This window comes from Manacus vitellinus, unplaced genomic scaffold (genome assembly GCF_001715985.3).
Source record: "Manacus vitellinus isolate BGI_N305 unplaced genomic scaffold, ASM171598v3 scaffold_8_pilon, whole genome shotgun sequence".
In the NCBI taxonomy this organism is placed as follows: domain Eukaryota; kingdom Metazoa; phylum Chordata; class Aves; order Passeriformes; family Pipridae; genus Manacus; species Manacus vitellinus.
In genome coordinates this window covers 6,414,648-6,427,069 of record NW_021940864.1, presented here as the reverse complement: position 1 = coordinate 6,427,069, position 12,422 = coordinate 6,414,648, and the positions used below count along the sequence as shown (strand labels likewise).

Sequence of the window (12,422 nt, the reverse complement as noted above, 5' to 3'; positions counted from 1 at the left end):
CACGTTTCTCAGTTCTTTATCACTCATCCCTTCTAGACAAGACTCAAGCCTTAGTTTAAGGGTGTTGCTGCCCAAACAGTTCAGGACAGCTGTCAAACTGGCTGATCCATTGTGTTTCCCACCCATGCTCACCCTTGTGATTGTCAGCTCATGTGACTTGCTGGAGGGGAAACAAGAATCTCACAAATCTGAAGTTCAATGAGAACAACCATCAGGAAATTCAGGAGAACAATTCAGCAACAGCACTTGTGTAAGGATTTATCATGCAGAATTGTAACATCACCGTACCTGTGCCATCTACCACACTGTACTGTCACATAGTTCTCCTCTCATGCTTGAAAACTGACCCTGTTTCCAAATTAGAGTACGAACAGGGACTGTACTAAAGGAACAGGATCAAAGTCTGCACAATCAAACCAAGTATCCAAAGCTCTTAGACATGAACACAAAGAGCAGTGATCTTAACTAAAATTATCACAGCATTATCACTTCCATTAAAGTCCTTACTGGGAAGAAGAGCATTCCACTGACAATGAAATCAGCACCATGAATGCTAAGAAGCACCTTAGCAGTTTGCTGTGGGTTAATGTCAGTGGGCAGCTAAGCATCACACAGCCACTTGTTCACCTCCTCCTATGGGGATGAGGAAGAGAGTCAGAAGAGCCAAAGGGAGAACACTTGTGAGCTAAGGACAGCATGCAAATAAAGCAAAATAATTAATTTTCTTTACTACTTCCCATCAGCAAACAGGTATTTAGTCATTTCCAGGAAAGCAGGGCTTCATCATACATAACAGTTACTTGGGAAGTCAAATGCTATAGCCCTGAAGGTTCTCCCTTTCTCCTTCTCTTCTCCCAGCTCTTATTATCTGACATATCATCATATAGTACAGGATATCTCTTTGGTCAGTTTGGATCAGCTGTCCCAGCTGTGTCCCCTCCCAGTTTCTGGTGAACCCCACTGTCAGGGTAGTAAGAAACAAAAAAAGCCTTGACACTGTGTAAGTGCTACTCCGCAATAGCTAAAACATTGGCATGCTATCAGTGCTGTTTTCATCACAAATTCAAAACTCAGCCCCATACAAGCAACTGAAAAGAACATTAACTCTATCCCAGCCAGAAACAGTGTACAGTGTTATGGTGAGCATGTACAAGGCAGTCAATACTACTCGGACAGCTCTTTGGTAAAGGAAAAAATTTTCCTGTATGCAGTAGGTGTCAACAGTAGATGGACAAGCAAGGAAGACCTAAATTCCACCTTGATTTGATATTTAACCTAAGTAAACTTCATATACCATAAGGTACTATTCACAGAGTCAAAAACAAACACCTCCCCTTAAACGTACCTCTTGCTACCTGATTGCGACACGCACGGAGGGACTGAAAGAGGCTAAAACCATCAATTGTCACAATTGCTGCTGGGTACAAGATACTTAGCTCTTCATTCTGTGGAAAAAATAAGAGAACAGAGACAAAAAACAGATCACTGTTACTGCTGGAACAGTTTATTTTCTGGCATTTCATACTATTAACTACACAAAGATGAGGATTACATCCAGAGAGTTAATATCTAACAAGCCACAGGCAACAGACTAAGGCAAAACTACTGGAAGTCAGTATTAAACTGTCCAAAAAATTATTTAGGCACATAGTTTTATATTTTTATCTTCTTTTAGTAACTTGTTTGCTTAATATATTTTACAGCTTAGGAAGTAAACACATAAGTCACAGCAGCTTGTGAAGGCCACAGAAAAACAGGTTCCTCTAGAATGCAAGAGCCAAATTCTGAAAGTGGACTAGCCACTGAATTACCACTTGGGCACGTAGATGCTAATCTGCTGATACAAACTGAAGACTCAAATTCCTTAATGCTTCTGTATTTTAAAACTGATCCCAAAAATGCCACGCTAAGTCACATGAGCATTTGTACAAAGCAAACTTGGAAATTTCTGTAACTTCATTAATTTTCTGCATAAAGCAAGCCAATTCAGCCAAGGGCAAAAGAAAGCCGCGCTCTTTACTAGGAAAGCCTGAGCTCTGCAGAACCTTCTCTGCAGGAAATACTCAGAATGACATGCAGGTTCCTAGCCCTATAAATATTTTTTAATTTTCAGCCATCTTCTCTGTGAAATAATTAAGTTCTTATGAATGAGTACACATAGCTCTTGGCACCTGTCACGTAACATTTTCTCCCTCCATCAATGCATTATTGTACTTTGTGCTCACAGATGAATAAACAGAAAACGAATGAAGGATTCCTTTGCAAGGCTATTACATAGAAAAAGACTCCAAAAAATAAAGACATTCTGAATCCTCAAACTATACAGGCATGGATACTTCATAGAACAAGAAATCGAGAGTCTCTTGTTCTAAGGAACTGTCCATCCCATCAAAAACTGGTAAAGGACACAGAGGATTCACAGAGAAGACTCCCTTCCATACCCCATAACACTGCCACTTCGCTTTTGAAATAATCTGACAAAACCTGTTCTGTGACACCAGGATGTCTGGGAATTTCATAGGTTCTGCACTTTAGCTGTAGGACAGGATCTTCATTCAAAAGCTGTGCAAGAAGCAGTACTCCACTCTAGGAGAGAAAGAATAATAAGCATGAACGTTTCTGCCCCTTTTCCTTAGGGAAGGCAAAAAGCACTACCTGCAGAAACTAAAGTTTAAAACACACAGATGTTTATGACACCATCTTGCTCGTGGCCTGCCATGCTGAGGAACATACCTCAGTGTAAAAACGAACATAGCCAGAGGTGAAGCCAACCACAATGCAGGTCCAGTCAGGGCGGCCTGTGGAACTCCTGTTTCACAAAGACAGACTGGAAGTTAAAAGCTGTTCTAAGCTATCCGGGCATAAAAGTGTAATGTAAAGAGATGAGTGATGCATATACATGTCAATCCTTACCTCTTCTGACTTGCCAGTGGAATACACAGTACACTACTCACACATTCACTAGAAACAGAAAGATAAAATTAATGAGTTTTTCTCCAGTTTTGTAATTTTGCTCTACACAAGAGATCTTGCCAAGTCAGCGTTTTAATTATTTAATAATATATTAATGCAGCACATCATATATATTCACAGTAAGAAGCAAAAAAAAGTCCATTTTAAAGACATTTTCAATTTCAAGTTCAAGAATGCCCAAGTAGATTGCATGAGTGCTAATTACACCTTGCTAATGATGTCTTTCATAAATCACAGAGTTATTATTCTGTCACTCCTGTTCAGCAGATTCCAGTTAAATTTCATGTACCTAAAGGTAAATAACTTTTTCTCATCTATAATGATATACCAAGAACAACCATTTAAAAAAAAAATCCAGTGGAACCATACTTATCAAAATAAATTTTTTTAATACATTATGCAATTAGGTAGACTTTACATCCACTGCATTTCACTGCCTTATAATTTGAGAGCATTAGAAGAGCTAATATGATCTTCCCAGATAATGCAATAACCAAGCATGCTCAGTGCATGACAGGCAAAGCATGCAGAAGGCAAGCAGATTAACTTGTTACCATGGTATAAAGTTTTACACTGTCTGGGGAAACAGAAGCAGTACAAAGGTTTTATGAAACAACATATACATTCAAGATGACACCCCAAACAGCACTTAAAGCATAAATGCCCACATTACTGTTTATTATTTGCATTTCAGGTCACCTCCAATCCCCAAGGATAAGCAGGCTAGACAATTAGAGAAAGTTTTCTAAAGGCAAGTTTGAGATGAGTTGCAATTCCATTACATTCTCAAAGCAACATTATTTATCTTGGTGAAATCTCATCTACCAACAGCAAAGCTTAGCCACCACAGAACCTTGTAGGCAACTTTAAGGAAAGAAAAAAAACAAACCAAAATTAACCAAAAAAGTCAAGTCTTCTGGTAATCTGACAGTAATTGACATATTTACACTTCCACAGAATAATAAATAAAAACAAATCAAAATGTAGTGAATATAACTGCACTTATCTATAGAGAGCTATCTGTTCTGAATGGAAGTGTCCCTCAGGGTTGTAAAAGCAGTGAGAAACAAACTCTCAAACAGAATTTCTTTTCTTTTTTTTTTTTTAACAAAAGATGTCAGGGTAATTGCAGTGGTAGCATGGGAGGAAAAAACCCACAAATTCAAAGATGCACATACATAACAGTTCAAATGTGTAGCAGCAGCAGTTTTATAAAAGGGTTATGATTTTTACAGATTGGAGAGAAGCTGATTAAGTCAACACCTCCTGCAGCACAACAGAGGGTTGAAGCCAATAGGGAGCACATTCAAAGGCAAACAGCAACTCAAGGTTGCAGACTTAATAACAAAGTGCAAAATCTTCTTCCATATGGAGATTCAAGAAAAGGTCTTTCTGGTTGTTTGAAGAGAGATTGAGTAAAAATATTGTATAAATACCAAACACATGATCAAAGCAAATTTTCCAATGACTTACAGCCCAAACCCATTTCTTGATCAGAGAGATGACTTTAAAATTCCTTGAGGTTTTGAAAATGAAGAGAAGTATTTCTAAAACAACTTCATACATTTCCATTTGCAACATCCCCAACAAAATTTCTTCTCTACTATAAAAGCAGATTTTTCAAAAAGGATACTCTTTCTTTCTTCTTACTAGAACAAGAACTTACAGAAAGCATGATAACCCAGATTTATTAAAATGCCTAAAGTATACACAAATACACTGATCTGCACAGAGAACATTTCTTTTAATTTGTATGAACCTGTCCTGAGCCATCACACAATGCATGAGTGACCTTTGCACACAGTGTTTCTGATCACCCAGGTTACTTTATGTCGGTTTCCAACAATAAAATACAGAAGTACATAAGATATGCACTCGTATAAAAAGAAAAAAGGCACAAGTACAAAGCATTTTACTAATTACTAAACATGAAAAGAACATTTTAATCACAGCTGCATTTCAACACCTACCCTTCTTCAACATTCAGAGAGCCACTCCAGCCAACAGCATATTGCATTTCCTCTTTCCCCTTGTCACTGTGCTTCCATTTAGCTGCCATTAAGAATAAAGACACCATCCATAAAACTGTAATGTTCTGCATCTCACAATCCTTTTCTTCTGTACAATACATCCTACCACACTTAGATTAAGTACCAATTACAGACCCTGCAAATCATAAAAGCAACAAGACATTCTTAGTGACTTTTCTAAAAACCTGACACATGGGGACACTTCTGCCACTGTGTGGTACAGCTGCCACTGTGCAGTTCAGCAGAGGCAGTTCTCCAGCAAAGTGAGTTAAATCACTTCTTTGTGCTTGATGCAATAACAATGTTATAAGTAGTACCACTATCTTTTCATCTTTGGTGACAAATTAGCAACTAGTCTGCATCAGGCTTGGAACACACAACTTTGCAGGGAATGACAGTGCAGCATGACAACTCCATGCAATCTGCCCAATTATGCAACTCTGAGCTTCAACAGCCAGTTTTTTGGTTGAATATTCCCCTTACCAGGAGGTTTATCTTCATCATGCTCACGTGCCACCAAATGCAGCTGTTAATAGCACCAGCACCCCAGACAATAGCACATATGTAAACAGCAGCTGGAGGTACCTTTAAAAGTTCCCAGAGCCCTACTTTGGAGTAAAATATAAAGCCACCCATTGTTCAACATGGAGAAGAATTTTCTATCAAAGGTGGAAATCTCAAAAGCAATTCACAGTAATGTTCCCTCCTCCAAGTGACACTGGCTCAGGTGGGTCATGTTTTCCAAGGGAAAATTAAAATAAGGTCAAGTATTTCTTAATGGCTAAAACTAACACAAAAGTTTTGTTTTTCTTATTGAGCAAAATTAATGTCAATATCTTTAAACATCTCAAACAACTGGGTAGTTATAGTGCAAATGAATTATACATGATGAAAAAGTTCTTGGTCAAAATATAGCTGAGAAGCAAAAACAAATCAACTTACTTGCCAATCAATACCTAGAAAATGCATGATGTGCACTATAAAACACTCCAAAATTCTTGAAGTCATGACTTGGGGGATAAGCAGATGGAGGTGGGGGAAACAAACCTTGCCCTGGTTCCTATAAAGTATACTAGAACTAGTTAGCAGCAGGTATACTTACGCACTAGAAAGACTGCTTTCTGTTCATTAGCTATTACCATCAGGTCATTTGTTGGTGACAAGGACAACACACAGTCCTGAAGCCAGTAATTTCTCTGGTTCTTGGAATTAGATTCCTCTTCTTCCTACAGGTAAAGCTTTAGTCAAGGTATGCAATAATTTTTAAACACAGAAGAACTTGCAAGACTCATGACAACAATTTGGCTTGTCCTCCATAGCAGCACTAAATGGACTATTATTTATCACATCACACAACTCCACCTTGCATGAAGTCATGAGAAAAGCATCAGCCCTGCACTAATTCTGTGTGTTTACAAAACAGAAAACAAAGAAGTATTCATCACTAGCTCTACTCTTCAAAATCTCCTTTCAAAGAGACCCTAGGAAAATGAGATCTAAAGTTTTACAGTTATTGATTAAAGACTAGAGAGAATCTCTTGAGTTATTCTCATTACAATCCATACTCAAAATGAACAATTTATCCAAGCTCACACACTGACCAGCATTAAGTAAACACATGCACATAGGAAGAAGGTAATTAAGCTGGTATTCACACTAAGGCCTCATGGTAACATGTATCAGGTATCAGGTGCCTTTCCACAAAGTAACTTCACAATGAAACAAATCCCAACCAAGTGGTGCCAAGTTTTAATGGTATAATGATGAGTAAGTAAAAACTTAGATACCATCCTCATGTATAAAAGCAAAAAAAATTGCATCTTTTTTCCTGGGAGCAACAAGCCAAATATTTGCTCATGTGACATAGTAGCTCCTGCTAACCACAGTTCAAAGGCAGGCAGGAACAGGTTTTGAGTGAAGTGCTAGAAGGTCTCAGAGTTGATCCTTAGATCCATGGGCTTACCCAATACCAGCAACACACTTTCCCTTGTCCACACACTCCATTTCCATAGCCACACATTCAATCCTATGTCCTTCTCTCTCTCCAAAACATTACTCCATCCTCTAGTATTTCAAAGCAGCTAAGGACAAATAAAAAACCCAACAACTTCAGTGCAATCATTTTCTGATCTGTACTATTAATTCTCTTATAATAAAGTTGCACCTGCTTGAAAACACACAAATTTAATCCCAGTAGAAAAATAAATACCAAACTGTAAGAATAAATTGCATATCATGCTCTTAATCAGCTATTCATTGTATTTAGTTCCTTTCATAAGGTTGTATCATAAAAATGGTCACTGTGCACAGAACGATACCCTGTATATGCATCATAAAGTCTACATTAGCACACTTCAAACATTCTGCTAACTACCTTTGTTCACACTCTCAATTTGTGCAAGAGGAGAACCTATTGTCATATCATTTTTGTCTGCTGATGGATGTCAAGTTCTATAGCAACAATTACTCCCTATTTACTGGCATTTTTCAAGACTTTACAAAAAGGCAGTGAAGTTTTCTGAGATACTCATGACAACTTTAACTCCTCCTGACAGAGATAAATGCATTATGTGCAAAAACACACAAGCAAAAGCCAAAGAAAAGCCTTGTACTAATTTTTAATGGTATGATTTTCAAACTGAGGAAAAAGAAACAGAAATGAAAGGTTTGTTGAAAGATTAAAAGGAATTAAAATTGTATTTCAGACAGAAAATTTAAAGTTATCTGTAAACATAAACAAAGCACTTGAAATCTAAAGACATAAAACATGGCCACCTGATATTAGTGACAAAAATAAGCTGAGGGTTAAAACAAGAAAAGCACTGAACTTGTCAAAACAAATTACTTAAAGGTGAAAAACAGAATGATTAAAATCAGCATTTAAGAAAAGACATCAACATCATCGTTCGTACAACACAGCTAATCAGTTCCACAAAAGAACACCTTATGGAAAAAAAACAAAACTTTTTTCCACTTTCAATACCTTCTCAGAAGTTATGTTCCATGAAAGAGATACTTGTCAGGGGACAAGCAATTCCAAGAAACAATTACTTTTTTTGCCAACTATAATACAAATTAAGAGTTAAAGGCCTTAACAAGGGAAGTCATTGTTATATTATACTAATAATTCTCAACTCTGTGTTAGACTCACACAGTCATTTTTCTGTGTGTTCAGACATAGAGACTCACGTATTTATATGCTCCTACCCAGAACAACCTGTTTGTTGTGTATGACAGCAAACTCCCTCTGAAGAGTTTGACCTGGAATCACTAGTGACTTGAGAGAAAAACACTTAAGTAGAGGATGCAGTGTTTAGCAAGAAGGATGTGAACTACCTGTTGGAAGACTGTGACAATTAAAGAGCAAAAATTTAAACGATTTCAATTTAGCAGCACCTGCTGCTTCTATCAAATTACAACATGAAGTAGAAAAAACAAGCATTTGTTCTCCTCAATCAGAAAGTTATACACATTACAGCACATCTAACAAAGATGTGGCCTGAGAAACACACTCATTTCATGGCAATTATAGAGGAGTTGAGTAACAATCCTATTTAAAACTTTTTATACTCCTGTCATTCCCGACATCAGTGTCAGCGATTCATCCCTGAGCGACACCGTGCTCATTTCAACTTGTCACCTCAGCTGAAATATCTGTTTCCCTGCTGAAATAAGCAGTCACAAGGATACTGCCCAACTCCTTAGCCATAATTCCTGCCCACTGACATGATGACAGCAGATAAGAGCATTTTGTTAGCACAGTGAGGTCTGGATTCCTCAGTCTACCCCATGAGCTCTTAGAGGGATTTAATCAAGCAATTCTGTTGAGATGACTCATTCAGCTGCAAAGGATTTCTACAAAGACAGCTTCTTTAACATCTCAAGTCAGCTGGTAGCTAGAAGTCTCAGTCTTACAAACAATTCACAGACTAGCCATGCTGCTCTTAGCTGAACTAGTTGGGCAGAAGAATGTTTTCCCCCTTTAAAGAGCAACTATGCTGTTCCACATATGTAGCTTAATCCCTCCTGTGACACCATCCACATATGACAACATAAAAAGAGTACTACATGATCTTTAGGAAGATGTCTGTGCCAGTGGTTCCTGATTGAGTAGCTTTTGATTTTTATTAATTCATGAGAGATTATTACAACTTCACTGCCATGCCCTACTGTCTCTGGCTAGCTATAGGACAAAAGAGATGCCCCCAGCTGCAGCAGCACAGAAAGATGTGTGTATACTCCATTGAGAAAAAAGCCTACAGAATACAAGAATATCACAATAGGTAACATCCAAGCTATATTTAGAAACAATTACAGGAGCAAGGGACAAAAAAGCAGTCACACTTAAAACAGAGGTCAAGATGCTTCTTGCCTAGGTGATAGCTATATAGGAGGGAAAAAAAAAATCACACACACAAACTGCGGAACATTTTTTAGAATAGGCAAGTTAGCAATGAAAACTCATTTAGATGAACTTACAGGTTCTTGTAACTCTGCTTCATCCCAGGCTCCCCAGCCACCATCTTCCCAGCTTGTTGATTTGCCTGCTTAAAGTGAAAAAAGATTTGTAACATGCATACAGCACAGGCAAAAACCAAAACAAAATAAAAAAAAAAATCACAATTAAGATGATTGCTGGTGGTCATTTTTCTTTCCTCACCAATGCATTATAACTTTGTTTATAGCAGATACTAAATGAGTTCTACAAAAAGAACACTGAAGTGGTACAAAGGGCTGTCTTATTTCTCTGTATTTTATTTACTTCCATTTCTGACACTTACAGCAAACAGTGCTTGGGACAACACATCACTGATCCTTCAACAGGGCCTTTCTGCACTTTACTAGAAAAAAATTATTCCATTAAATTTGTGTTTTCTCAATTTCTCATTTCAAGAGAGCCAAGATCTATTTGTAGTTTTATGTTGTAAGCTGAAGTGAAGAGTGAGGGCAAAGGGGAAGCCCAAGTGTCCACTTGACAAAAACTCTCTCCAGCAGGTATAGAGACCTAAAGCCTCACTGAAAAATCTAAGCTTTAGCTTGATTTATCTAATTTCTACTACTCCAAAGACAAGAAGAGCCCATTTGCACATATTAGGCAGCTACACAGGGAGAAGGGACAACAGGTTCCCTCCAACCCCTCATGCCCCCAGAAGCTTTACTAAGAGAACCTGTAACACACTACAAGAACCACAAATATATCATTTCATGAGAGATAGTATTTCTATACTTAAGTATAGTACTTTCCTTTTCATAATGTGGATTTTCATTTGGTTTAAGTCAATTACAGGACCAGCCAACAGCAACACAAGTTCATTTTACAAGGGAGTGATTGTACACAGAAATTCATCCGTGACCACAAAACACCTGAGCCCAGAATAATGCAGTTCCCACCACCAAAGCAAAGCAAAAACTCAAGGTATGGCCTCTGAGGAGAAAACAAGCACAAGGTCCTTGGCTATTCAAGTCTTAGCAAGACAACACAGAGGAAAATTAATCAGTTTCAATGATGCCATTCAGAAACCTCAGAAATGACAACCTTACAAAATACCTCAAACACCTGAGAAAAGAGATTCATAGAGACAGGCCTACTTCTCAGTTGTCTTACGAGAGTGAATGTAGAAGCCTTATAAAAAATCTGAAATTTTTTCACCTTAAAATACAGAACTTGATGTGAATTTAACAGCATTTAGTAGTAGCAGATACACAATTCTCAAGCACCACCATTATTGGGACCCTCAATAAATCAACAAGCATCACTGTAGTCCAGTAGAAAGGCCACAGACTGACTTCCATCCAGCATGCACTATGGAACCAGTAACACCAATAAGACTTCAAGAGTTTTCCAAGGATTTCTTTCAAGTTTTTCCATCAGTTCTTGTCATGGCTAATTTGACCTCAAGAAGTTTAAATATGTCTCAAATTAGTTTAAATTTAGTTTTAAGCAAGCAAGATTTTACCATTTTGGATGGTCAAACAGTACAGACAATAAGGCTTGTATCAAGGCCACTCCCATCTTATTTGGTTTAAAAACTCTAGTTCCTTTACCACCAAGCAAGGAAAAACAAAACAGTGTACAGTAGAATGAATGTCTTTTATAGGTAGATTTTAAAACTTTTGTATGACTAATGAAGACAAAAATCTTTGAAAAAAATCTTTGAAAAAAAATATTTTAGCTTAAGAAACAAACTTTCTACCAACACTGTTGAGAACAGCAAGACAGTATTTCACAAGAGAGTAGAAGACAAAATGCCCACTCCAAGAATAATCTTTGTAAAATTAAAAAGTCTGTATCATTTACAAAATGGGTGAGTCAGACAGTTTTACTGCATCATCATCAATACAGAAATAACTGCATGGTTATTTCAGGCGTAGCTATATAAGCAACAAGCTTCCAAGGGTCACGGTCTCATCCTGTACTTGAGGTTGAAAATTTTCCAGTGTAAAAATACAAACATATAAATGAGAATTATGGCAGATACTGTTGAATAGAAACCACAAGAAGAAAACAGTAGTTAACTTCAATGTTTAGTTTAAGATACCTAATAAAACTCTGCTAGTGTTTGCATTTTACTATCTCAGAAGGAAACAAAATCTCCTTCCTATAAAACTCACAAAAGAAAGAAATCTGTCAGCATGCCACAGACCAGAGAGAAACACAACCATACCCAAGGAACACAGTCGGGGTGCCAATGCTGGCCCTATGGCACAGAGCAGACCAGCACTCACAAGAAACATCAGCCACTTCAGTTCTGAGACTGAACACCCACAACAGCAAACTTCATCTGCGAGAACTCTGGCTGCCTCTTTGAGAACAGCTGCACTTTCACAGCGGTTGTCATCTTCCTTGGGTGATACTAAGTCAGCCAAAAAAGATGGAAAAATTATGTAATGGTGAGTCACCGTTCTACTGACAAAACTGCAGAGATCTTTTGGAGCTGTGACCTGCTCTGCAAAGCCAGCACATCCTCCAGCCTACCAGGGTTTACAAGTTTCCTCCTTCATGTCCATCCTCCACATCATATAGATTGCCCCTGCATGCACTTTCATACGTATTTCTCAAGCCTTTGCATCCAGTCTTTCCATATATTGTTTCTTTTTTTAAGAAGAAATGAAATTACAACTGATTTCTTACTCATGTTATTTAAATACTTCACCCATGCAATGGCTACTGAAGCAAAGTATTAAACAACAGACAACTATCTCTGGAACAATGGACAGAGAGGGCACAGAGGACACACTGTCATACAGGAACTCAAAGCACACAGTTATTCACCTGTGCCAATGAATTACAAAATATTCCATGGACACTGTCAGCTTGCAGAGACTTTCCCATCCACCAGCGATTGACAAAGTCAGTCAAGTGAGAGATGGCACAGGGTCCAAGTTCTGATACAATGAAGATTAAGAAATACCCCTTTA

General features: G+C 37.8%; 1 protein-coding gene across 1 annotated transcript in view; it reads right to left on the bottom strand.

The window, feature by feature from the left end:
- RAB3GAP2 (RAB3 GTPase activating non-catalytic protein subunit 2) overlaps window positions 1-12,011 on the bottom strand; it is a 38,105-nt gene extending 26,094 nt beyond the window's left edge. The window contains 10 exon segments of the mRNA XM_029965092.1: window positions 1,346-1,445; window positions 2,485-2,586; window positions 2,734-2,809; window positions 2,914-2,961; window positions 4,944-5,025; window positions 6,106-6,229; window positions 9,483-9,515; window positions 9,518-9,547; window positions 11,730-11,857; window positions 11,990-12,011. Coding sequence (XP_029820952.1) covers window positions 1,346-1,445; window positions 2,485-2,586; window positions 2,734-2,809; window positions 2,914-2,961; window positions 4,944-5,025; window positions 6,106-6,229; window positions 9,483-9,515; window positions 9,518-9,547; window positions 11,730-11,857; window positions 11,990-12,011 — 745 coding nt within the window.
- Between the last annotated feature and the right edge of the window lie 411 nt (window positions 12,012-12,422).